The 26544-nt window shown below is 45.1% G+C and overlaps 1 protein-coding gene across 1 annotated transcript; it reads right to left on the reverse strand.

The window, feature by feature from the left end:
• Nucleotides 1-320: 320 nt before the first annotated feature.
• LOC136587567 (gastrula zinc finger protein XlCGF53.1-like) lies at nucleotides 321-26544 on the reverse strand. Its single transcript, XM_066586234.1, has 5 exons — nucleotides 26491-26544; nucleotides 9873-10053; nucleotides 5722-5880; nucleotides 4463-4586; nucleotides 321-2112 (listed from the first exon to the last, which is right to left on the reverse strand). The coding sequence occupies exons 2-5, from the start codon at nucleotides 9984-9986 to the stop codon at nucleotides 698-700; spliced, it is 1812 nt and encodes a 603-aa protein (XP_066442331.1). The 5' UTR covers nucleotides 9987-10053; nucleotides 26491-26544; the 3' UTR covers nucleotides 321-697.

Below are 26544 nucleotides of genomic sequence, written 5' to 3' on the forward strand. Positions count from 1 at the left end.
GTTGCGAATCAATATCAAAATCGGGAATTTGCAGCTCATCCACCATGTGTGAACGCACTCTTAGGGTATGTTTAAACAGCGAAAATCACCACAGAATTTGCATGCGAATTCCACCTCTATTAACTGCAGCAAAACCTGAGTTTTTGTTGTGGATTAACTTGCACTTAGCCCAGAAAGCCTTGGACCATTCACCAAAACCTGATTGCGGTAGGACTTTGATGACCTCTCATTCGTTTCCACCAGTACATCTTGAGTCACACGAATCGGTTAAGGAATGACAGCCTTTTTTAAAAATGTAAAAACATTGACCAAACCAGTCGTAAGTTTTCATCGGTTTTATTTACGCAATTTTGTCCCTTTTTATGAAGGTTTGTAAATAAGGTTTCCATTTTGTCTTTTCTTTTTTTTTTCTTTTTTTTTTAACATTCCTCAAATGAACATATAAAGACATCATAGAAAACAATAATAATACTAAAAAAGTTAATAAAATGACAACTTTCCGCCACTCCTAAAAACATTTTTGTCATCCACAGCATCTATTAGTTTTATACCATCATTAGAAATTGATTTAAAAAAAAAATGATGTTTGTTCAAATAATTTAATATAAACTAGCTAATGTACCAACTGTTAGAGTAATGTGCCACTCAAACTCGCCTCACATGAGCCCAACGCAAGAAGGTTGGGACTTCCTAAGTCTTAAAAACAGTTTGTTTCTTTTTTGTGGATTTTTACATGTCTGTTAAAATGGCTCTTACTTCCAAAGCATTTCCCACATTTGGTGCAGGAATAAGGCCTTTCTCCCGTGTGAATGCGGTTGTGAGTCGTTAAATTCGATTTTTTCGTAAAACACTTCCCACACTGGAAGCAAACGTAGGGACGTTCTCCTGTGTGTATCCGCTGATGAGTGACAAGAGTGGAGTTATGTGCAAAGCGCTTCCCGCAGACAGAACACGCATACGGTCTCTCTCCCGTGTGAATTCTCTGATGGGTCATGAGATGCGTGTAATACACAAAGCTTTTGCCGCAGTAGGAACATTTAAAGGGGACTTCTGAATTGCTAATCCGATGATGGGTGAAAAGAGTTGAAGGTTCCGAAAAACATTTTCCGTATTTGTACAATGGGTATTGTTCCGATGGGATTTTTTCCGACTTAATGCGCTTAGAGTTGAAAAATAACTGGTTGCCGTATTCGCCGCAGTCGTGCGCCTTTCCTTTATGTATGCTTATGTATTCAATAAACTCTGTACTGTTAATATCCTGAGGAGAGCTATACTCAAATTGTGCGTTACTAGATGGGATTTTAAGACTTTCTTCACTCCAGAAGACCGGTTCCTCCTTCACGTGAATGAATGGATATTGTGGTGTATGATCTTTGGGTGTATAAATATTGGGGTCTGTGAGGTTTCCGCTGTCACATGAGACGGGTTCCTCCTTAATGGAACGAGTTGGAAATTGTGGTTTAGGTTCTGTAAGTGTATAAATGGTTGTGAAGTTTCCTCCGTTACACGGGTCTAGTTCTTCCTCAATAAGAATAGAAGCGTAGCGATGGCTTGGATCTGCGGGAAGGTAACTGTCTGTATCGGTAATGTTCCCATCCTCCTCAATACGAATACAAGGATATGTATGATCTGTTGATTTAATCAACCCATGAACTGCGATGGTGCCACAAGAGACCATGTCCTCCTCAACACGAGGAGATGAGAAGTGTGTAGGATCCGGCTGGATATAGATCTCCGCACCATCTTCATCACAAGAGACTGGTTCCTCCTTAATATGAGTCAATGGAAACTGTTGGACATACTCTGTAGGTTTATAGGGGTTTCCTCCATCACATGAGTTGGTTTCCTCTTCGATATCAGTAGGTGGACACTGCGAATATAACAACTGACTTGTAAAAGCAGATGTACAGTTTGTATTTCCGTAAGGGTTTGTTGAAGATACAATCTTTCCTTGTCTCCCCGATTCCTCAACTTTAGATCTCTTCTTGCTTTTTTTAACCAGCCATCCTGCTTCTACCTTGCCGTCAGTTTTACTTGTATGACCATTTCTACTATCTGGTGAACTTGCATCCACGGAGGGTATTTTTGGGGTTTGTCTGTTGACAGATTCATCTGATGGACAAAGTACAACTTGATTAGATTACCTAGATAGATCCTCAAACATGGTCATTTTAGTTCTTATACACTATATCGCAATTGTAAGACATGAGGAGGCTGAAGACCAAAGTATGAAACAGTATGTACAAGTTCTGTAATATTTAAAAGGGTAACTAACTTTTCTAAAAAAAAAACTTTATACCTATCATAGTGACAGGTCAGAAGTTTTGATTGGTGGGAGTCCAGGTGGTGAGACCCTCACTAATTGCTAAAAAGAACAGGCAGAAGCACTCATCTGAGCGCTGTGCCTATTCAAGCTGTTTCTGTGACTGCTTATAGTGGTGTACAGGCTTCATAGAAAGCCTATGGAGTCTGTAATGACCTAGACCCCTATGGATCGAAACCTTTGACTAACCTTTTATAAAAACTTTTGGCATAGTGACAAGTTATCTAACAGACTGAGACTTTTTTAAAAAGCTTTTCCGACGAAAAAAACTTATCACCTATCCATAGGATAAGTGTCTAATCGATGGGGTCTGACTGCTGGGACCTCACTGATGAAGAGAATTGGGGTCTCAAGTCTTCCCTGAGTGAATTGGGTGGTGGTCATGTCTACGAGATAGTACAGTGTTATCTACAGAAGTCTTTTAGAGATGAATAGAGAGGTAGCGTGTACACATGACCACCACTTCATTCATACAAGGGGAGACTTGGGACCTTCATTTTCATGACTGGTGAGGGTCCCAGTGGTCAGACCCCAACCGTTCAGACACTCATACTGTGGATATGTTGTGGATAAGGGGTTGTCCCACCAAAACAACTTAAGTGCTAAAATTTATAGTCATACTGGCCTTGAGACCACTGCTAAGGGTGAAGGGCACAGGAAAAGAGATGGTTAAGTAATACAAAAAAAACACAAAAAACTGGTGGCCAAATTGTGATACGTTTTTGGAGGGGGTCAATATATATTATATGAGATAAATGTGGTTATAGGCGCAATCCTTTTGTACTCAAAGAGGCACGAGACATGTTTTAACAAAAATTGAGTCGTCGAGCTTAAAAAGTTAATCGAGCATATAATAATAGACACGTTTCGGGGCCGTTGCACCCCTTCTCAGGGTTTTAACTGGGAACACAGATCCAGCATTGGTGTGTTCTCTTTGCAACCTATCAAATAACGTCTTAAAAAGGACCTGTCAGTTCACAGCTGCTTTAGTAAATACTTGTATTCCCCATGGAACAATTGTGGAACATCTTTTCTTAGAACTTTGCACTCTGTCATTCCTCTAATAAATTTATGAATTAACCAATGGCCGATAAAAAAATAATTACCAGCCGGGTGGCAACCTGCCGCCTTTCTGAGGTTCTGTAGACTGTGGCAGCGGTCTCAGGTCGCCTCATGGTAAGCGCACCCTTGGATGCACAGGTAGATGAAGCTGCAGCTAATAGTAAGTGTTTTACTCTCTCACAGCTACTGGAATTATATCTACAGTGCTCAGCCCTTCTCTATGGTGTTCCATGGTGCCGATTCTGTGTATACGAGACATAATGATTAGGGGAGTAGGATCTCCTCTACTTTCTGTCTGTAGTGTATATCATAGCAGCTAGTTTCTATGCACCAGCTCAGGGTATTTGAGAACTAAATATTTAGACTGCACAAGGGAAAACTGCTAGAAATGAAGAATACTAGTCATATAATGGACAACAAATCTTATTCATCATGCACACACAGCAGCATCATCTGAAATAACAAATGCAATTTAAAGGGTTATTCCAATCTTAGATATTTATAGCACATCCACAGGGTATATCATAAATGTCTCAGATTTACATCCCATCTCCGGGTCCTGCACCCATCTAGAGAACGAGCGTCCTCTATTTCAACCCACCTGGTGAAGTGGTCTCTGCATCCAGGCCACAACTAAATGGGGAGGTGCCTGGACTACGGAAAAAGTGGCGCCTGCTGTGCTATGCGGTTTTCATAACTCCCATTTACTGCTACACTAGTTATGAAACCAGCGGAACACAACACGCTTGGCTGTTTCCATACATCTGGCCACTCTTCCAAGGGGGATGAAGGACTCCCATACTGGGGTGCAGATTCTAGAGATGGGACATGCATCTCAGATATTTATCTCATATCTTGTGGATATAAGATAACTGTCTACAATGTCAATAACCCTATAAAATATGAAAACTCCTAGAGTTTAACCTTATAAACCTCAAATCAATGTATTTACTTGCAAAAGACCTGCTGTGTAAGACTCATGATGTGTAACCAAGATTAGTACATCTCTCGAGGATGACAGTTGATCTGGCAGCATGCCTGACAGCCTTAATTACTGATACTCATTAACCAACTTACCAGGTGATGCGATGTACTGGTGGTCCTTCATCACAACCTCCTTGTAGAGATCCTTGTGTCCTTCTAAATATTCCCACTCCTCCATGGATAAATGGATAGTGACATCCTCGCATCTTATAGGAACCTGATACAGATAATGAAACAGTCATCATCCAGACACTATTTTTGGGGTTATGACCAGTTCACATCACATTTCAGATTATGGCCATCATAGTTGGTAGCCCTGGGTAGAAGCTAGCTCTGCCGATGCTGAAGCCGTGACCAGTAGATCCTCGTTTTGGCAGGTTTAAGGCCTGTTATGATCAGCATCCGAGGTTCTGCTCTGAACCTGTCACCGAATTTCATTAAAATACAGGATGACCAGACAGAAACTGAAGGGACAATCAATGGGGTCCGTTCAGCACACTTCAATTCTATCACAAGAGAGATTCGTTGGGTGCCAATGGGTGCCATTTTCCTGCTCCCATAACGGAGCAAGAAAACAGAACCCCTTAGCGCAGATGTGAACTAGCAGTATGTTCTTTTTATGCCAGAAAGAATAGTGTGGTCTACGACGTTATTGTTTCCCACACTCTCTCTAAGGTAAAAAAAAAATACCCTTCCTGACCCACATCTACAGGCCTCTCACCAGCCAAGCCAGAAACCTACTGCACGCTGATGAGGAGCAAAAACCCCGGAACAGCTGTCTGTACATGGATATCTTTTCCTTCTGGAGAAGAATCTGGCTTCGGCTCATTATTCCCAGTCATTGTTACAAGGCTTGTTAGAAGGTCTGACATTGAGATGCAGAAATGTTGCCTTCCAATAGTTGGCGCTGTAGAGGTATTGTGCCATCTTTCCATTTGCATATTTCCCAGAGGAACATGGATGGCCTTTTATGTCTCCTCACACCTTCTAGGTGCTCGCTCTAAGGAGAAATTATACCCTTCCTGACCCACGCCTATAGGCCTGTCACCCAGCCAGCCAGAAATCTACTGTACACTGATGATGGGCAATCACCCCCCCCACACACACACACACACACACCTTCCCCAATCCCCGAAACAGCTGTCTGTGCAAGGTTGGCTTTCGACCCTAATTCCCAGTCACTGTTACAAGGCTTGTTAGAAGGTCTGACATGCAGAAATGTTGCGTTGTAGAGGTATTGTTCCATCTTCCCATTTGCGGTTTTTCCCCACACAAACCGCTGTACAATGAAGACACCCCTAGATGTAATCTAAAATGTGATGTGAACAGTCCCTTACAGTGTAATGTCTCACCTCTCCGGTCAGCAGCTCAATGATCTTGTTGGTGAGTTCTAGGATCTTCTGCTCATTGTTGCTCTCCTGTATCGGTGAGTGCGGAGACTCAGTGATGGGGCTCTGGGGCCCGCTTGCTCCTCCACAGTCACCCGATATTTTCTTCACTGGAGCATAATCCTGGGTATTGGAGATAATAATAATACATTTCTGTTTAAAAATGTCCTTTCCTAGCCTCAGTTCATCCACACTGAGATATCGTTCATGAATACTGTTTAAGAACAAGATGCCTGCTATACAAATAGGTGGTCACTAAAATTCCTAGAATCTCTCACTCCTCTAATCAGGTCTTTTGTTACTAAAGCAGATAAGACATAAGTCATGTGCCATAATTCCATAACTTCTCATGTTCTTTGTGATTAATCCCTTACTGACCAATTGCTTAAATGTACGAAGCATGATTGGGGGCAGCGCCTTCGGGGTGTTTTGCACACTCGTGATTGGAGGGGTCGTAGTAGTTAATAAATGCCCGCCGATTTAGTTAATGATTCCCTCTTGATAGAGAATAACTTCAATATGTGGCACAGCCCCTTTCGTAGGCTAACCATGACTGTTACAATACCCTGCAATACAGAAGTATTGCGGGGTATCGTATAAACAGTTATATGTTTAGGTCTGCCAGTGAGACTTAAAAAAAAAATGGAAAGATAAAGTTGGTAAAGTTTTTGAAGATATGTAAAGGGAACCTATGAGCGCCATAAGCTGAGTTATGGTGCTTAGATGACAGGTCCGGAGGAGTCTGGGGACGGGCTTTGGCTCCCCATCCCTGCATTGCTCTTCACAGAAGTTGGCACGCAGTGCATTTGACTCATCTCTGCATCCTGAACTGGAAGTAAAAACCCTCTTCTCATGTTTTACATAAAAAAGAGAACATGAGAAAAGAGAATATGACAAAGTCGGCAATTCACTCCAATAGCGCAAGGCCGCCTGTCCATGGCCACGACAGAAAATCGCTAATGATATTCCGCCGCGGGGGAGGAGCACTAAAAGGTCTGCGTGATGAGCCTATATTAATAATAGGCTCACCGCGGAGAATTGCAGCACGCCGCGATTTTAATCACATGAGCAGAAAATCGCTGTGATTTTTTCCGCTTGTGTGCAGTAGGCTGCGCTTTCTATAGTTAGCCTATGGAAAGCGTGTCATGCGAGCTTTCATTGCGAGATCTGCGGCGATAAATCGCACGGACACCTCGCCCGTAGACAGCCAGCCTTAGTCTTTACATAGAGGGAAAGAGAAGGAGTTTAGACACATTGTCAGTGGGTCTCGGGTTCCAGCCCCGAGATGTGCTTGTTAATGGGGGAGTCTCTGAATCACTAAGGCCTCATGTCCACGGGGAAAATCAGATCCGCTGCAGATTCTCCATGGAGAATCTGCAGCGGGTCCCTCCTGCCCCGCGGACATGAGCGCCGAAAATAGCAATTTAAAGCATTTACCTTTCCGGCGCGGGCGACGAAGATCAGCTGTTCCTCACGGCCGGATCTTCATTTTCGGCCGGCGGATGAATTCCTGACGCCGGCGGCACGTCGCCGGCACGTCGTCGACGTGCCGCGCGCATGCGCCGGGCACATCCGCCGAGCCGAACCAAGGGAGATGCGGCCATGAGGAAGAGAAGAGCTTCGCGGTCCGCTGCGGGTGAGTAAATGCTTTAAATTCCTATTTTAGGTCTCCCGCGGATCCGGACGGCTTCCATAGGCTTCAATAGAAGCCCGCGGGAGCCGTCCCCGCGGGAGACCCGCATGAAAATGGAGCATGGTCCAGATTTTTTCATGCTCCATTTTTTTTTAAATCACTTTTATTGACGATCCGCGGGTATTTATGTACCCGCGGGTGGTCAATGCATCCCTATGGGATGCGGATCCGCATGCAGGAAATCCGCTGCGGATCCTAAATCCTATTTTCCCCGTGGACATGAGCCCTAAAATGGAGGATGAGACTAAGTGTGGTGGGTAGGACGTTAGTGGGGAACCGCACCATAGACCCCAAACCTTATCACATTTTCCTGGGCATCTGCGCCCTTTATAAACTATATAATTATATGGAATAACGGAATTGACCAATTTCCGCCACACTGACACTGAGGGATTCCCACGATCCATCCAATGTATTGCTATTACTTTCCATGCTGAGAAAAGTACCTCTCTCAAGAATATTCTAAGATGGTGCTGCCAAGTCTCCTCATCGAGTGTCCCGAAGACGCATATTTGAGGGCTAGTAGGGACAGGGGTTTCCAAAACCTCCAAGAGGAAGTCATTGACCTCTTCCTAGAAGTCTCGAATAACTGGGCACTCCCTGATCATGTGCCAAAAATCGTGCGGGCATCTAATGCACATAGATGATGATCTACCCACTCTCTGCAGCCTCAGTGGAGTAAGGTAGCGCTGGTGTACAATATACAGCTGTATCAGCTTGTTATTAGCCGCAGGGTAAACAAATAGAGGCGATGCTAGTAGATCTTGGAAGGATTCTTATGTCAGAGTTGGTATCAGTTTTCCATCTCAGCAGGGCCGGGGGAGTGTTGTGAGAGGTCTTTGCTGCGATTAGATGGAAGTACAATGTGGATATGAGGCCCTGTGGACCGTGGGAGCGTCGTATACCTATCAGGGGGTAGTGTGATATAGAGGGTCCGGGAGATGGGGTTTGTATCTGTAGTGTGCCTGACTTGTAGGAATCTGAAGAAATGGGTACAAGGAAGTTCGTATTTAGCTTGTAGTTATTGAAAGGTGGAGAAAGTGTTAGAAGAGGCCAGTTCATGTATTGGGAGCGTTTTACAAGCTAGTGAGGAGGAAGACTCCAACACCGGCCACAAAATAAGGATCTTTAGGAAATTAGCTAAATCTGACTCCAAATTAGGAAGCGGGTCAATTAAGGAGGTTTTTGCAGTCACTAAAGTCAAAGAAATTGAAACGTGATAAAAAAAAAAAGTTGTGTGTACCGCAATAAAAACTACAGCTCACCCAACCATCAAGAAGCACACAGTCCTATAGATGAAAGAATAAAAAAAAAAGATGGGTCTCTTCCTAATGTAACAGATAGCAAGGAAGTTCGTATTTAGCTTGTAGTTATTGAAAGGTGGAGAAAGTGTTAGAAGAGGCCAGTTCATGTATTGGGAGCGTTTTACAAGCTAGTGAGGAGGAAGACTCCAACACCGGCCACAAAATAAGGATCTTTAGGAAATTAGCTAAATCTGACTCCAAATTAGGAAGCGGGTCAATTAAGGAGGTTTTTGCAGTCACTAAAGTCAAAGAAATTGAAACGTGATAAAAAAAAAAAGTTGTGTGTACCGCAATAAAAACTACAGCTCACCCAACCATCAAGAAGCACACAGTCCTATAGATGAAAGAATAAAAAAAAAAGATGGGTCTCTTCCTAATGTAACAGATAGCTACAAGAAATATTCTCTAGAAAGTAGTGAAACATGGGAAGAAAAACTATATTTTATATTGCGGTGATTGTACGGATGGGCAGAATAAAGTGAACATATCACTTATCGTACATGAGTGTACAACAAAACTAAAATCATGGCATAATTCTCGGTTTTTTTTCCCATTTAACCCCACTTAAGCATTTTTTTTAGTACATTTGGTATACTAAATTGCACCATTAAAAAATAAAACTCCTACTGCGAAACAACAAGCACTTATATGGCTATGCCAACAGAAAAATAAGTAAGTGATGGCTCTTAAAAGGTGGGGTTGATAAAATGGAGAAGGGGAACCTGAAAAACGTCTGGTCCTAAAAGAGGTGTTCTAGCCGTATAACATCCAGTCGTGCATAATATAGTCCGAAAAATGTTAGCTGGGAAAGAACTGCAGTAACATCTCGGACCACTGCATAACGGATGGTGTACTTCTTCAGGGCGCACCGTGGCTCCTTCGCATCAGATGATCAGTTGGGACCCTGATGCACTAATCGGATATTCATAACGTATTCTGAGGACAGATCATCAATATTCTATGACTAGGAACCCCCCTTTAAGAGAATAAGGGTTAATTGCAATAAGAATGATGTTCTGTGACATAATTTCCAGAGCCCTCACCAGTCCGGTCACATCCTTGTGTTATAAACAGTGATAAGAGTGATGTCATGTGGCATATTTCCCATAACCCCTCACCTTTCCGGTCAGCAGGTAGATAATCTCCAGGGTAAGATTTAATATCCGTTCATTGTCCATCTTTAGTCTGGTTCCTGGCATTGATATTACGGATTTTACAGTAGTCGATGACATCGGATCTAGAAAGTTTCTTTAACATCCTCGGCTTCTAGAATGCGCCCCATCTTTAATTCAGTAGAATCTGGAAAACAAGCAAGCAGGATGAACGTTCACATTCTAGTTTCCCTTCCCTGGTTGGTAGAATGAGCTTTATTACACACGCCTCTGTTCCAGATCCCTTTTCTCACTTCAGAGGCCAAATATCAAGAGACTCCAGCAAAAGAAGACAAAGTGACCAAGTCCCAAGCCTACTCTGTGCTGCCTCACAATGATCCTTGCTTGCATTGCTGCATATACAAGTATTAGGGCTAATTCCCACGGGTGGATTTCCGCAGCGTTGCCCCGCAGCTATTAGGTTCTATTGAACCTAATAGCATAATGCTCACAGTGCGGAATTACGCACCGTTAAATCACACGTCCTTACCCGCGGCATGTTCTATTTGCTGCGGGCGTACGGCTTCCATTGCAGTCAACGGAAGCCGTCAGTCACACTATCTTCCGCTGTAGCACAGCGGAAGATAGCGTGAAAACGCTTCCCTGCCTACCGCGTCATGTGCTCTATTGCGCATGCGTGACGTCGGATCCGGAGGTAACTATGGGGTCTCTGTATTTCCGTGTTCCTGCACGGGAGCTAGCACAGCTGGCTCGCACATGGAGTGGCCAGCAGGGGGCGAGGCAGTGCAGGAGATTTCTCTCCTTTCGCTCTCCCGCCCCTCTCCATTGAGATACACAGCGGCCGTCGCTATTGAATGGCGGCTGTTTAAACTGCATGATGAGCGATGAGCTTCATCGCTCATCTTTTATGCTGCATAAAAGATAAGAGATTCCCATTCTCTGTCTCAGCTGGATGGATTTTGTATGCCATTTTAAATCCAGAACTGAAGTCTAGCTTATTATTATTTTTTTTCAATTCAGTTTCCATAGTGAAATGTAAAACCTGATGGCTTGGCAATACATGGGCTTTTAGGAAAATGGAAGACATTTTCTCGATTTTGGGAAGAAGACGTATCCTGTTTAGTCTCCATAAACTTTTTAACTGCTTTGATCAATCTGTCTGCGTTTGTTTTTTAAGAAAATTATTTTCTGATATAGGAGCATTAGAGACCGAATCATCAGAGGAATCACTATCAGGAGAATAAGAGGAAGAGGAAGCAGAGGAAACTTCCACTTCTTTTTATGTGGAATTCTTTTTCCTTTGGAGAGTCGTTAATCATCTGAGCCTTCAGCCATGTGGAGAACGTTTTCCGCCTCCTGCTTCATAGCTGAACTCTCCTGGGAAACTGAGCAATCAGGGCAAATGTCAGAGGAACAGTCTTCCTGGAATGGCTGAATACAACTTATACAAAGTCCTCTTTAGGACCTGGCCCATGCTTTTTTGCTGGGTTTCCAAATTGAGACAAACACGGTGCACATAAATCTCCCTCCTAATCCTCCGGCAGAGTTTGGTCACAAGCCACACATATTCTATGTCTAGTTTTCGGTTTTCTCTTTCCCTGCGGCTTTACATCTGGGATGGGGGAAATGAATAAAAATTATATATATAATTTTTTTTTATTGCACTCTTTACTTGATAAAAGCACTGTGGGAAGCCAATATATACCTTACACATAAGGATCCAAGAGGCAGCACAGACCCCAGTGCCATTAACCCTTTCCAATCCAATTTCTATCCCGGTCTTCCTAGGGGGCTTACTCTTTTTCTGCTGTTATACAACGGCGCTATATGCTGGCTAAAGCCAGTACTGCATGAGGTGACACATTGGATAGGCTCCGACAGCAGAGAGGCTGGCAATATACAGTAAGAAAACCCTGATGGATATCTCCCAGCATTGGAGCTGTACAGCCTTAAATCATAATGTCTTCAGAGGTCAGACAGTGGATTGGAAAGGGTATTACTTTCCCCCTCTACATCAAACAACTCCGCCCCCTCATTCAATGAAGCAAGCCAGACTGGGAGCTGGGTCTGAAGAGAAACAGGAGCTAAAACATAAGCAGCCTGCAACATAGCGCCACGCAGGCTGGAAGTGACAAAACAGCCCCTGCCACCGGAACAGAAGTGACGACAGATGCAACAAACCGCACCAACGGTGGAGTATAGCGGCGCCCATAAAAAGGAAACTACAGCCAAGAATGCCAAACAGGTAACCACAGCAACAATAATATAATTATACAATATATATTTGATCGATACAGAGCAGAATCAGAGCACTGATAATACACCGCAAGGTCAGGGAAGCAGCTGGCACTGAAACACCCAGGAATCTTGTGACAAAACTCTTTGTCCAGGATACAATTACCAATGCTGCTCAATGGTCCAGGAATACCATTGCTGACAGCAATAACATTGGCATGGGGCACACCAACTGACTTTTATCCTTCTGGCCAAGGACACATCCACTGTCCCTATAACATTATGGTAAGGAAAACATCTGGTGGCAGTTTTTTGCATAATGGTCAGGAACACACCCAATGGCGCTAAATTGCCAATGCCCATGGGCACACCTGCTAGCTCTGTAAGATTTAAGATCAGGAACTTATCTGGTAGCACTCTCATCATGCCCGGGGACATACCCACTGCTACCATTGTAGCTGCTTGCATCCAAAATTAGGGTCACAAATTTCAAACCCAAACGGCTTTCAGGATAGGTGGGCAACACCTGCAGGAGACAGGACAAAATGAAACCGCTGCTTTTGGGTTCCTGTGTCTATATGTACTCTATGTATGCAGTTCATTGAATAACATCTTGTTTAATTAGTTGTCTTCTAGGTGGGCGGTTCTACGGAGAAGACAAACAAAATATCCCTTGAGTTCTGCCGTAGGACAAGGAAAATATAATATAAGAGGCAGCACTCGATGAACCAATCACAGCCATTCAGTGATGTCATTCACTGAATAATCGAGCACCGGCTGTGATTGGCTGGCGCTCGATCCATTCACAGCGCTTACTTGCTGGAGGTGGGGAATTCAAAGGCCCGTTTACCAGAGAGTGATGACAGCAAGGAGGATTACAGAGCAGCCTGCAGCACCGCCAAAGATACCATAGCGGGGGACAGAGACGCCGGCTGCGAGGCGAGTGCTGCATTTCATTTACCTAGTATAGCTATATTTCAAGCCCCCCCCTGAAAATCAGGCTAGGGCTTATTATCAGGATGTTTTATTTTTGGGAAAACGCAGTAGGCACTGAGTATAAGGTGTGAATACTTAGGTGAATGCACAACATGTTTTCATTTTTTTTTAAATTGACAAAGATTTCTAATGTTCAGTTTTCACTTTATCATTATGGGGTATTGAATGCAGAATGATGGGCAAAACTTGGATTCTTTTTGTCAATTTGCACAAGGCCACAACGCAATGAAATGTAAAAGAAAAGTGTGATAGGTCTGAAGATTTTCAAAATACATTGTGAGCATAATTTGGAACAGGATAGAATATATTTTGATGTTTCACTACAAAGCATTGAAGATAAAATCATAATGAAATGACACAGTGAGCCAGTAGCAGGTACATTTTTTATTACATGCTCAAAGTTGTCACCAGAGGCACGTTATACTGTAGGTAAATTGTGTGGAATTAATCTGTGCCAAGGGAATAGGTAAACACAATCCTTGTGACGTAGCGTTTAATGGCTAGGAAGGAAGGCTGATCTATTGCAGAGAAAGCGGTCATGCGCAGTCTCTGCAATAGCTCGGCACTCCTTGCTTGGCTGTGAACTAGTGACGTAGCGTACATTGCTGGGCAGGAAGAAGATTGCCTGTGAATGTATGTGACGTCACAGGAAGCAGAAGAATCAGCCAGCTGGAGGTGAGGTGACCCCCGGGACTGCAGGAGACAGGAGAAGATCTGCAGGGAGAAGATAAGCTAAGTAGACTGCCTGGGGAGGAATAGGGGAGTCTAAAAAATGTTTATGTCTTTTTTCAATTGCCTGTAAGAAGAAATAATGTGCCTGCGAATTGTTTTTTGAAGTTGAAGAAACTTGTACAGATTATTGTGATGTGTAAAATGATCACTGCAAGCAAATGCAGATAATATGTTCATATGTGTTCTAAGTAGAGGTGAGCGAACCTACTCGGCCACGCCCCTTTTTCGCCCGAGCGCCAAGATTTGAGTACTTCCGTACTCGGGCGAAAAGATTCGGGGGGGGGGGGGCGCCGTGGGTGAGTGGGGGGTTGCAGCGGGGAGTGGGGGGGAGAGGAAGAGAGAGAGGGCTCCCCCCTGTTCCCCGCTGCTACCCCCCGCTCCGCCACGCCTCCCCCCGCCCCCCGAATCTTTTCACCCCAGTACGGAAGTACTCGAAAATCGCGGTGCTCGATCAAGTAATTACTCGAAACGAGTACGTTCGCTCATCTCTAGTTCTAAGCCATATTACTTATAATTTTATGTTTCACTGTTGTTTCCAGTTTGTGCATTAGAAATGGTGTCTGTCCGTGATTTTGAATATACTGTCAAGAAAAAAAAAAGAAAAATTGGACTCGTACCTTACAGGAATAAACAGGATTTAGGAATAGGAGAAACCCAAAGTGGCTTAATAAAAGATGTAAAGAGAACACAAAAAAAGCGTTTAAGCTACTAAATCAAGAAACCCGTGAAGAAGCACTAAAAACCTGTACAGGAGAAAAATAATGTAAAAAGCAGATAAAGGCAGCAAAGATGGAGACAGAGAGACTTATTGCCGAAGAGAGTAAAACTAACAAACTATTCTTTAACTATATAAATAGTAAAAAGATTAATACTGAAAGTGTTGGCCCTTTAATAAATAATGTAGGAGAAATTGTAGAGGGTGATGAGGAGAAAACAAATCTATTAAATAGCTTTTTCTCCAGTGTATTCACAGAGGAAAATGAAATGTCAGGTGAGATGCCGAGTGATAAAGTAAACTCTCCACTAAATGTCACCAGTCTACACCAGGAAGAAGTGCAGAGCCGTCTTAAAAATAGCATACACCCCTGGGTTTTAAGGGATTTAAGTAATGTGATACACATACCCTTGTTTCATATATTTTAGGACTCTATAGTGACGGGGTCTGTTCCACTGGATTGGTGCGTAGCTAATCTGTTGCCAATATTCAAAAAGGGGTCAAAAAGTGAACCTGGAAACTACAGGCTGGTAAGTCTTACTTCTATTGTGGGTAAAATGCCATCCCAGAGGACCTCAAGGAAAATGGCTGAATAACTCCATATCAGCATGGGTTAATGAGAGAACACTCCTGTCAAACCAAGCTGATCAGCTTCTACGAGGAGGCAAGTTTTAGACTGGACCGGGATGAATCATTGGATCTTGTATATCTGGACTTTTCCAAAGCGTTTGATACTATGCTGCATAAAAGGTTGGTATATAATATGAGAATGCTTGGTCTGGGTGCATGCATCAGAATAAGACTGCTTAACGGCCACCATAAAAAGGCGTATGGGTGGTCGCTGAGAGGTTAAATTAAATCCATATAAACTTAGCAGGACTGTTATAAGGGATGAAGGATTGACGTGATTTCTTTTGGATTGAGCGACCAGCTGAGTATTAGAACAGCGTTTGCTAGCAGAGGAAGCCTGGTACCATGGATGTCTGCATTAAATAATTTTTTTTACAATTTTCTATGAAATCCACCTGTTGGGGAACAAGTTTTTGATACATGGACTGCAAGTGGTACTCTCTAGTGCAGTGGTGGCGAACCTATGGCACGCGTGCCAGAGCCGGCACTCACAGCCCTCCCCACTGGCACGCGCCGCCATCGGTCGCTCACCACTTGTGAATACCGGCAGGGGCCGCGGCTCCCTGCCGGCATTCACACAGCTGCGCTGCTAACAGCGCTGGGTGCTGGTGTATTATGTCGCCACCAGAAGTTAGGGATGGCGACATAATGCACCAGCATTGACACTTGTTAACGCCCCAAGCTTCTGATTGGCTGAGGGCTTGTTTGTTCTCACAACTCCCATTCTGGTTGGGGAGCAGCGGAAGGGCCAATTCCAGTGCCGTCCTGCTCATGGAGGAGAGGCCGAACCTCGGCAGCGCCACGGGCTGCAGAGACGGCAGCGGCGGCCCCTATTGAAGATCCGTCCCGAGAGCGTAAGCGTCGGGGCCTCTTCAAGTGCCATCCTATCGGCAGCCGCACGGGCGGCAGAGGCAGCGCTGATGCAAAGGGCACCCTTAAGGCCAGGTAAAAAACAATAGGGGCCTACAGCAGGCGTCCCCCTTCCATGTGGGATGTCGCTGTTACACTGGGGGGCCGCTCTGGAGTGTCGCTGTTACACTGGGGGGCTGCTGGGGGGGGGGGGGGGGGGTTACTATTACCGCTGGGGTATGTTTACATGTGGTGGAAATGGGCAGGGCTGTTTCAAAACAGACAGCATGCAGATTTTGACTGCTTTTTGAATGTGGAAATGCTGCAGAATTTGCAACAGAAATTTCCACTGAGGACATTCTGCAGTATTTCCGCATCTAAAAGCAGTCAGAATCTGCACACTGTCTATTTTAAAGCAGCCATGTCCTTTTTATAACGACTGGGGTAAAATCCTACGTCGTGATAAGCCCCGCCCCCTGACATGCTGGCACTTTGCCATAAATAAGTGGGTTTTGGGTTGCAGTTTGGGCATTCCGTCTCTAAAAGGTTCGCCCTCACTGTGCTAGTGGGTTACTTTTCTGAACTGTGGCGCATTTGAATCTATCTCTTGTTCCTGTGTAATACTGGCTGCAATCCTTTTGCATTGGGTGTGAGTTAAAGCTGATCTTAGATACAAACAATTAGGCCTCCCTCACACAGGGCGTTTTGTACAGCGTTTAGTGCTGCCTTTTCAGCCCAGCACTAAACGCTGTACAACACTCCCATTCATTTCAATGGGGCTGCTCACACAGGGCTGAAAACGCAGCGCCTCCCAACGCTGCGCTTTGACAGCGATGCATGTTCTATTTTGGGGCGTTTTCAGCTCTGCGTCGCCCATTAAAATGAATGGGCAGCGGTTTTAGCACTGCTGAAAACGCAGCAACACTTGGTGCCGCGTTTTTGGCAGCGTTAACCGCTCGCCGATTTTCGGGGTGAGGGCTTGCACTAGAAGCCCTACCCCGAAAATCAGTCCCAGCTAGGCTAGAGGATAAAAAGAAAGTAATACTCACCTAGCCGCTGCGGTCCGGGTCGCGGCCGCTCATCCGGGCTTCTCCAACACTCCCAAATCTATTGCTGTAGGCCAGGTTTGGGAACCCCGCCTGCAGCAATAGAGTGCTGTGATTGGTTGTCGGCGCGCTCGATGCCCAATCACAGCCCTTCATTGACTGTCTCAGCCAATCAGCGCCGGCAAGCTGTGATTGGCTGAGACAGTCAATGAAGGGCTGTGATTGGGCATCGAGCCAGCGCCGACAACCAATCACAGCACTCTATTGCCGGAGGCAAGGTTCTCAAACCTGGCCTACGGCAATAGACTTGGGAGTACAGAGGAAGCCTGGATCAACGCAGAGACCAGTGGCCGCGACCCGGACTGCAGCGGCTAGGTATGAGGCTGGGGTTACACAGGGCGGATTTGCCGCGGTTTTGCCGCGGATTGCCGTTGCATATCCGCACTGCGGCAAAACCGCTGCGTTTGCAGTGCAATGCAGCACAAATGAGATTTGCCAAAAAGCTGTTCTCACAGGATGGATTTTTTCCGCACAGCCGCAGTGCGGAAATGCAACTGCGTCGCGGTTTTAAAATCCGCACGAAAATCCGCAAGCACAAATTAACCTCTGAAGCGGTTTTGCCGCAGAAGCAGTTCTTCTGCGTCAAAACCGCAACGGAAAAAACGCAGCAAAACCGCAACAAATCCGCCCTGTGTGACCCTAGCCTTACTTTTCTTTTCTTTTCAGCATCCTTGGCTGCGTTTTCAGCCGAGCTGCTGAAACCGGGTGGAATCTGCAGTAAACGCAGCGTTGAAAAACGCTGCATTTCTGCAAACGCCCTGTGTGAAGGAGGCCTTGGTTCACACTGGGCAGATTCGCCGCGGATTGCCGTTGCATATCCGCACTGCGGCAAAACCGCTGCGTTTGCAGTGCAATGCAGCACAAATGAGATTTGCCAAAAAGCTGTTCTCACAGGACGGATTTTTTCCGCACAGCCGCAGTGCGGAAATGCAATTGCGTTGCGGTTTTAAAAGATGCAGTATGTCCAATCTTTGGTCGTTTCCGCAGCGCTTTTTTGTCCATAGACCTCTATGGACGCAGCCAAAACCGCACCAAATACGCGACAAAAAGTAGAAAAGCGTTGCGGAAAAAAATGCTTGAAATCCGCACGAAAATCCGCAGCAAAATCCACAAGCCCAAATTGACCTTTGAAGCGGTTTTGCCGCAGAAGCAGTTCTTCTGCGTCAAAACCGCAACAGAAAAACCGCGGCAAAACCGTGACAAATCAGCCCTGTGTGAACCCAGCCTACTGTTACTAGACCCAGTTGGACAATAATTCTATCTACGGTGAAGTTACATTCAGTTTTCAGATTACTTAACCCCTTCCTTTTTAGATTGTTAGAACAAATAAAAGTTCCTCTTTTTGTAACTTCATTGTCCAACTCCTACCCTGTAACCTGTGGCACAAGGCAACACCCATGGCATTAGTGTGATATTTCCACAGTGGACAATTATGCAGCATTTCCATATATATTTTATGTCAAGTTATATTTTTTAATGGTACCAAAAAAGATATGTAATGGCTGGACAGGAGTTAATGCATACTCACCTGTCTGTGGTCCCCTGGGGCACCGCTAGCAGCTTTGGCTACTCTGAGTCCTCCGCCACTGGAAGACAGGTGACAGCAGCTGCCAATTAGAAGCTGCATTGTCACTTTTCAACTCTGATTGGCTGCAGCTGTCACCTGAGTTCTTAACAGTAAGGCCGCCTGCACACGGGCGGAAATCCCGCGGCGGGATTTCCCGCGGGATTTCCGCCGCTCAAAGCCTGCATAGGAGTGCATTACAATACGCACTCCTATGCAGACGGACGCGGTTTGGCCGCGCGAAATGTTGCGCGGCAAACAAACCGCAGCATGTCCTATTTTTGTGCGGGGCTCGCAGAGCCTCGCACAGAAACGTCACTCACCCGGCCGCCGGCTCCGGTCTGCGCATGCGCCGGCTGCCCGGCAGCCGACACATGAAAGAGCCGGGGCCGCCGGGCGCGGGTGAGTACGCGCTCGTCTCTGCAGGCGCTCGGGTCGGGTCCCGCGGCGAGAATTCTCGCCGCTGGATCCGACCCGCTCGTCTGCAGGCGGCCTAAGGCAGAAGCGGCAGCATCAAAGGTGTAGAATAAAGTTTAAAATCTTTTTATTGCTCCATATAATTAAAGGCAACGTTTCGACTACATGTCTTTTTCAAGCCTGATGTGATTGTTCTCAGCAAGAGAAACGACGTAGTCTTGTAGATATGATACCTTTTAATGGCTAACAAAAATACATGATGTAATAATAGCGAGCTTCCGAACCAACGCAGGGTTCTTCTTCAGGCTTATGGATTGGATCTGAAGAGGCATGCATATTTATACACACTTATAACATACATACTTATGACAAGGCACAGATATGGATGTGATTGGTTCGCACTTAAAAGGAATTCTGCAACAGCAAACAAACTGGAGCCAGCACTGTGGTATGGGACATGCTGGAGAGGCCCCCCGACAAAAAAGCGGCCAGTAATCTACAGTAAGAATACCCTGCTGGACGTCTTCCGACATCAGAGCTGTACAGCCTTCACTCAGAATGTTTTCAGATGTCAGACAGTGGATTGGAAAGGGTTAATGTTGTTGTTGGCCTTTTGGCCTCCCGGACCAATTTTCTTCTTTCCGTCAATTTTTTGACAAACGTGCAGTTCTTGTTTATGTCACTGTTGTGCCACATTTAATCCACTTCTTGCTGATGTCTTCACTGTGTTCCATGATACATGTAATGTCTTGCAGATGTTTTGGTCCCTTCTCCTGACTGACACCTTCCAACAATCAGACTCCTTTGATGTCTTGTAAGATCTTTACGGACCAACTAAGAAATTGTCTGGAAAATCCTTCAAGAAGAGCCGAACTTTATATGGGGGGGAATCAGAATCCCTGTAAATAATGGCAGCAGAGTGCTGACTACTAGTTATCAGGAGGTTATATGTGATTGGCTAATTGTGAACACACCCACATCCACAAAAATAGGGGGGTGAACACTTATGGAAACACATTATTTTAGCTTTTTTTTTATTTTTCCACCCTAAAATGCTTTCAATTTGTTCTCCAATGGCATTGTACAGATAACGGGTCACATTGAAGGTGGATAGAACTCTGAAATGATTCACCTTTGTCAGATTTTCTAACATGGCACTTTTTCTATCCGCTGTAGAAGAGTCCCCATCTGGCCATAACATTATTTTTTTTTTTTTACCGGCAATTAACATAGCCAGTAAATGATTATTACTGATGCCAGTCTCTAGATGTAATTACGGGCCAGGCTTGTCATTTACCAGCTGGGTGGCAATCCGAAGCCAGTTTCATACCCACAACGCACCTCTGAGATGGACAAAAACCTCACAAAGAGGGAAGGTGTTACATTGTAGTCAGACATCCGCTAACCTTTTTGTGTTTTACTTTATTTCTAATAAAAACAAGGATTTTAGCTCTGTGGTGGTATCAACCATTCTTCTTCTATTTGTGATGTGTGTCTGCTGTAAATGTTTTTAATTATCCCCTTCAGGGCATGGCCACACATGGCGGAAATGCTGCAGATTTCAGCAGCGACATTGCATGCGGAAGATCCACAGCCTTCCCAGTGCACGTCGTCTACATGAACACAATCTCTTTTAGCTGTAGTTTTTCCATCAAGAGATGCGCGCTAGAAGCACTTTATTTCAATGGCAACTTTTCAGGGAATATCTGAACATTAAACAACTTTTTTGGGGGGGTTGGGGGCAAGGATGGGAAAAAAAGAACCTACAATTTTGCCATTAGTTCTTTTTAGAGATGTTTTATAACATGCAGAATAAATCATGTCTCAACTTTATTCTGCGGGTCATTACAATACGGTTTATGTTCACATAATGGATTTCTGCTACAGATTCCACAACATATCCATGGCAAATCTGCATCTCCAAAGTGACCCATTATGGTCAATGTGAGATCAAGGCCGCCCCGATTTCCATGTCCATTATGTCTGCAGCAGGCCTCCCCGACTTCCGTGTCTATTATGTCTGCAGCAGGCCTCCCCGACTTCCGTGTCTATTATATTCGCAGCAGGCCTCCCCGACTTCCGTGTCTATTATGTCCGCAGCAGGCCTCCCCGACTTCCGTGTCTATTATGTCCGCAGCAGGCCTCCCCGACTTCCGTGTCTATTATGTCCGCAGCAGGCCTCCCCGACTTCCGTGTCTATTATGTCCGCAGCAGGCCTCCCAGACTTCCATGTCCATTATGTCCGCAGCAGGCCTTCCCGACTTCCGTGTCCATTATATCCGCAGCAGGCCTTCCCGACTTCCGTGTCCATTATGTCCGCAGCAGGCCTCGACGACTTCCGTGTCCATTATGTCTGCAGCAGGCCTCCCCGACTTCCGTGTCCATTATGTCTGCAGCAGGCCTCCCCGACTTCCATGTCCATTAGGTCTGCAGCAGGCCTCCCCGACTTCCATGTCCATTAGGTCTGCAGCAGGCCTCCCCGACTTCCACGTCCATTAGGTCTGCAGCAGGCCTCCCCGACTTCCACGTCCATTAGGTCTGCAGCAGGCCTCCCCGACTTCCATGTCCATTATGACCGCAGCAGGCCTCCCCGACTTCCATGTCCATTATGTCCGCAGCAGGCCTCCCCGACTTCCATGTCCATTATGTCCGCAGCAGGCCTCCCCGACTTCCATGTCTAATATGTCCGCAGCAGGCCTCCCCGACTTCCATGTCTAATATGTCCGCAGCAGGCCCCCCCCGACTTCCATGTCTAATATGTCCGCAGCAGGCTTCCCCAACTTCTATGTCTATTATGTGCGCAGCAGGCTTCCCCAACTTCTATGTCTATTATGTGCGCAGCAGGCTTCTCCTACTTCTCCAGTAGCCACAGCCGGCAATCACTATACTAGTCACAGCACACAACCTCCACCTACACAGTACCACTCCCATAGTAGTCACAGCAGGTTCCTCCTTTGACTAGTAATTACAGTAGGGCGTCATAGTAAGGCATCAATGATCATTTATCAGTCACAAAAATCGAGCTCTACACATTCATCACAAGCGGGAGGCACCATGCCTAAGAATACATGAAGAACATGAACCAAAACCTAGTTTTTCGTATCTCCATGGCGAGAGTTTTCCCAACTGTGACAAACATCATCAAATAAAAGTGGACCTGGTGAGAAGCCAAAGACAGGGTTGAAAAGGACCCTAATAACACTCGCTGCACAGGAAAATATATTGCCTTTCCCTAGAGTTCAAGATGTTCGGTACACACAACTAGTGTTGCTCAACTTGATCGGTCAAGCAATAAAATCAGCCCAATATTGGGAAAGTCTGAACTGATTTTTAGCGAAAGTCACGTAAAAAAAAAAATCAAATTTCCCATAATGCCTGCTGCAGAGGACAGTGTGCAGCCAATCTGCAGTCAGGGTGTCTTGATGTCACCAAATGTGTCCTCCATCTTGCATTTGAGCTTTGGTGTGGGGAATATTGCAGTTGTTTGCGGCGTCGAACGTCATTCAAAGTCGCCAGTCCGGTCACTAAGAATTATCCTCAGACCTTACGCAGCTAGCAGTTGGGTGCGAGGAATTCAGTTACGCTGCGCCAAACAGGGAAGGTGCACAAATATACAAGCTGGACTGTGTGGCCTTCAGTTCTCACATATTTACCTCCCAGAGATTTCAGCTTATTTAGTTGGAGGTGCATCTTTTCATTAATATAAAACAAAAAGAAACCCAAAGAGGGAAACAGCAAATACACACAGTGTGTGTCAGTGGCCTCAGACATCGTTCAAAGTCTCCAGTCTGGCCACTACAAATTATTTACAGGCCGTACGCAGCTAGCAGTGGTTTTCTGCAAACTACAAAGTAAGCTGAACAGTTACATGAAACTACACTAAAAAGTAAGCAAAATAAAAAGGAAAGATGAAGAAGGCAAGGGTGAAGGGATGTGTCCATGGTGGTGGTAGAGGACGGGCCAAGTTGGCACTTCAAGCAGCTCCCACTAAAGCAACATCAAGTTCTCCAGGAGGCGAGGCAAGCCTGCTGCAATTGCTTAGAAGTGGTTTTGCCAGTGCATTACATTCGCAATAAAGAGGTTGTTGTGGAGGACAGCAGTCAGTCTGTACCAGTTGGCCATGAACATCCCCTCTACTTCACTTTGTGTCAAAGCCCCAGCAGCCTCTGATGCAGTCCACATGGATCAGTATGAGGAGCGGTTTTATTATCCAGTGTCATGGATACCAACGGGACAGTCCAAACAACCAGAGGGAGAAGACCAAGACATTGAATGCACTGATGCCCAACCATTGTTTTACCTCCAGAAAGGGAGAGGAGGCTGGGTCAGTGCAGCGGTCAGCCCTCCGCAGGCAATGTGTACTCAGGGGACGTGAAAACAGAGGTGCCAGCTCCAGATGTTGACTGATCCAGAGACCACTCAGGAGGAGAAGGATGATGAAGAGGAAGATAATGAGGCGCAACATGGACAGACAGGTAGAGTCAAGTTAGCAGCTTGTAGTGGGAGGAGGAAAAGATGGACATTGCTGGGCAGCACCATGTTAAGACAGGGAGGAGGGTGTCAGAGACAAACACAAGGACTGTGCCGTCACCCGCAGATACTACTAGTCGCAGCAGTACCAATATCAGGGCCACAGCTAGGTCTGCTCAGAGGACTTGTGCAGCCTGGGCATTCTTAGAAAGCACACGTGATGACAGAAGAGCGGTCATCTGTAAGATCTGCGGTAAGAGTTTAGACCAAGGCAAGAACAAAGAACCTCAACACAACATGTACAAACAATCACATGAACTCCCACCACCCGATGCCTTGGAGAGCCCAGCTGGACCAGAGGGCAAAGAGTCAGCCTCATCCTGCCTCCTCTTCGGCTGCTGTAGCTCTCCCTGATCATGAGGAGCCTCTGAGCACAGAGAGGCAGTTTTGCGTAGAGGTAGTAGCATGTCTATTTCAGGCCTTCCCTGCAGCAGACGTTGAGCTGCCAGCATCATCACCACCACCTCCTTCATGGACATTGGCATCTACCCCATGTTCCAGCATGTCCCAGGTTAGCAGCCAGCCCTCCATCCTCCATCTATGAGAACATAAAAAAATACCACCCGACCTTAATGCAAGCATTGCTATGGCAATGTTACCCTTCAGCCTAGTGGACACAGACGCCTTCCGTGACGTGATGCTCTGTGCTAATCCACAGTACCGGATACCCAGCAGCCATTTCTTTTCCCAAAAAATCCATCTTTGCCCTGCACTGTGAGTGATAAAGTGTCCCTAGTGTTGAAGAACGCTGGGGGTGGCAGGATGCACCTGACCAAAGACACAAGATCCAGCAAGCATGGCCGGGGGTGGTACATATGCTTAACAGCACAGTGAGTCAATATCCACTAAAAGTGGTGGTCCATGTTTCAAGGTACCCCCAAGAGTTGTGAGACGTTCATCCTTGTCTGTTCCCTCTTCACCCTCCTTCTCCCAAAACGAACATTTTCTGAAGTGCAATAAAGATCTGTAGCTCTAGAGCTGTTCCTTGGAGGAGGTCCGCGCACGGCTCTTCTGTCACCCGGTAGAATTGGTCCTTTGCCCACCATATGACACAGCAGGTGTAGTGCCGTCTCCCTTGGTGTAAGTCCTTTGGTAACTGCACTGCTTTTCCTTGGTGGAGGCCCATGCTTGGCAGCAGCGGTCCCACTGGATTTAGAGAGACGCGGACAGCGGATTTCTGCTTCACATGCTACTCTTCAACTTTGCAACTAGGCTTTACTCTCTCTTACAGGGGCCACAACACAATATTGAAATCCATGCGCCATAGCATCGTGTAGCGCGCCCCTGCCTTCCTATTCAAGAACGCTATTGCTATTCCAATATAGGACACCAATATTGACATATAGCGCTGGATCTGGGTTTTCGAGTGCACCCTGTATAAGGGCAGCACATGTACTATAAAGATCATATAGTGTATATAAGGACAGTACACTGTATGTAATATGGGTATCCTATGCCGTATATAAAACAGTACAGGCAATATTTGGATTGTAATTATATATAGTAAATGTAATACTGGGATCATACAATGTATATAACAGTCCAGGTAATATAGAAAATGTACATTAGGTTAGTATAGGTAATGTAGGAATCCTACACTGTATATAAAGACAATGCAGGTGATAATGTATACAAGATTAGTGTATGATCCCCATATTACACGTCATCCTTATATACATTGTATGATTTTCATATTGCCTATACTGTCCTAATATACAGTCTAGGATCCCTAAATTGCCTATAGGGAGCTTAAAATGTGTATAAGGTTAGCATGGGTAATATATCATACACTATATATAAAGACAGCAAAAGTAATACAGGGATCGTATAATGTATACAAGCATAGCACATGTAATATATGGATCATACACTGTATAACCTATGGACAGTATGAACAATACTGAGATCATGCACTGTATATAAGGACAGTACAGGTATTGCAGAGACGATACAATGTATATAATCTCAGCATAGGTAATATTATGGTTATACAATGAAGATACAGAGAGTACATATACTAGAGATCATACACCGTATACAAGGTTAGTATGGGTAATATATCATATACCATATATAAAGATAGCACATGTAATATATGGATCATACACTGTATAGCCTATAGACAGTATGAACAATACTGAGATCATGCACTGTATATAAGGACAGTATAGATATTGCAGAGATGATACAATGTATATAAACTGAGTATAGGTGATATTAGGGTCATACCATGTACACTTGTATACTACAGGTACTCTATACAGTATAGGTGATGTGCACTGTATATAAGGGCAGTATAGGTATTAGAGATGATACAATGTATACACAGGTGGCACATATACTAGAGATCATACAATGTACACTAGTATACTGCAGATAACAGGTACTCTGTACAGTATAGGTGACTGTATATAAGGACAGTATAGATATTACAGAGATGATGCAATGTATATAAACTGAGTATAGGTGATATTAGGGTCATACCATATACACTTGTATACTACAGGTACTCTATACAGTATAGGTGATGTGCACTGTATATAAGGATGTCATATAGTACATATAAAGACTATGCATAATACATAGATTACACACTGTATACATATGGGCCGCACATATAATATGGGGGGTGCAGCTAGCACTGAGCTCATACACTGTAAAGGCCTAGAAGGGCAGCAGAGATAATACTGGCATCATTCACCACGTATATGGATACCTATGGAAGGATCATAAACAGTGTATGGTTAAAGCACAGGGCATGGAGGGCACCTATAGGATATAATACTGGCAGCCAGAGGCAGGACAGTACTGCCAATACAAACACCACGGATGTGATAAATGGAGACTCACCACACTCCTCTGTCCTCTGCTGCTCACAAACCTGAACCGGAAGTTGTTTACCGG

Source organism: Eleutherodactylus coqui, chromosome 13 (genome assembly GCF_035609145.1).
Source record: "Eleutherodactylus coqui strain aEleCoq1 chromosome 13, aEleCoq1.hap1, whole genome shotgun sequence".
NCBI lineage: Eukaryota > Metazoa > Chordata > Amphibia > Anura > Eleutherodactylidae > Eleutherodactylus > Eleutherodactylus coqui.

Bases quoted from the DNA above. Each gene is read 5' to 3' on its own strand.
- LOC136587567 (XM_066586234.1), bottom strand. From the start codon at position 9,986: ATGTCATCGACTACTGTAAAATCCGTAATATCAATGCCAGGAACCAGA. The intron at 5,881-9,872 runs GTGAGGGGTTAT...TCCAATACCCAG, and splicing joins TCTACCTGCTGACCGGAAAG to GATTATGCTCCAGTGAAGAA. The intron at 2,113-4,462 runs GTAAGTTGGTTA...TTTGTCCATCAG, and splicing joins CCAGTACATCGCATCACCTG to ATGAATCTGTCAACAGACAA.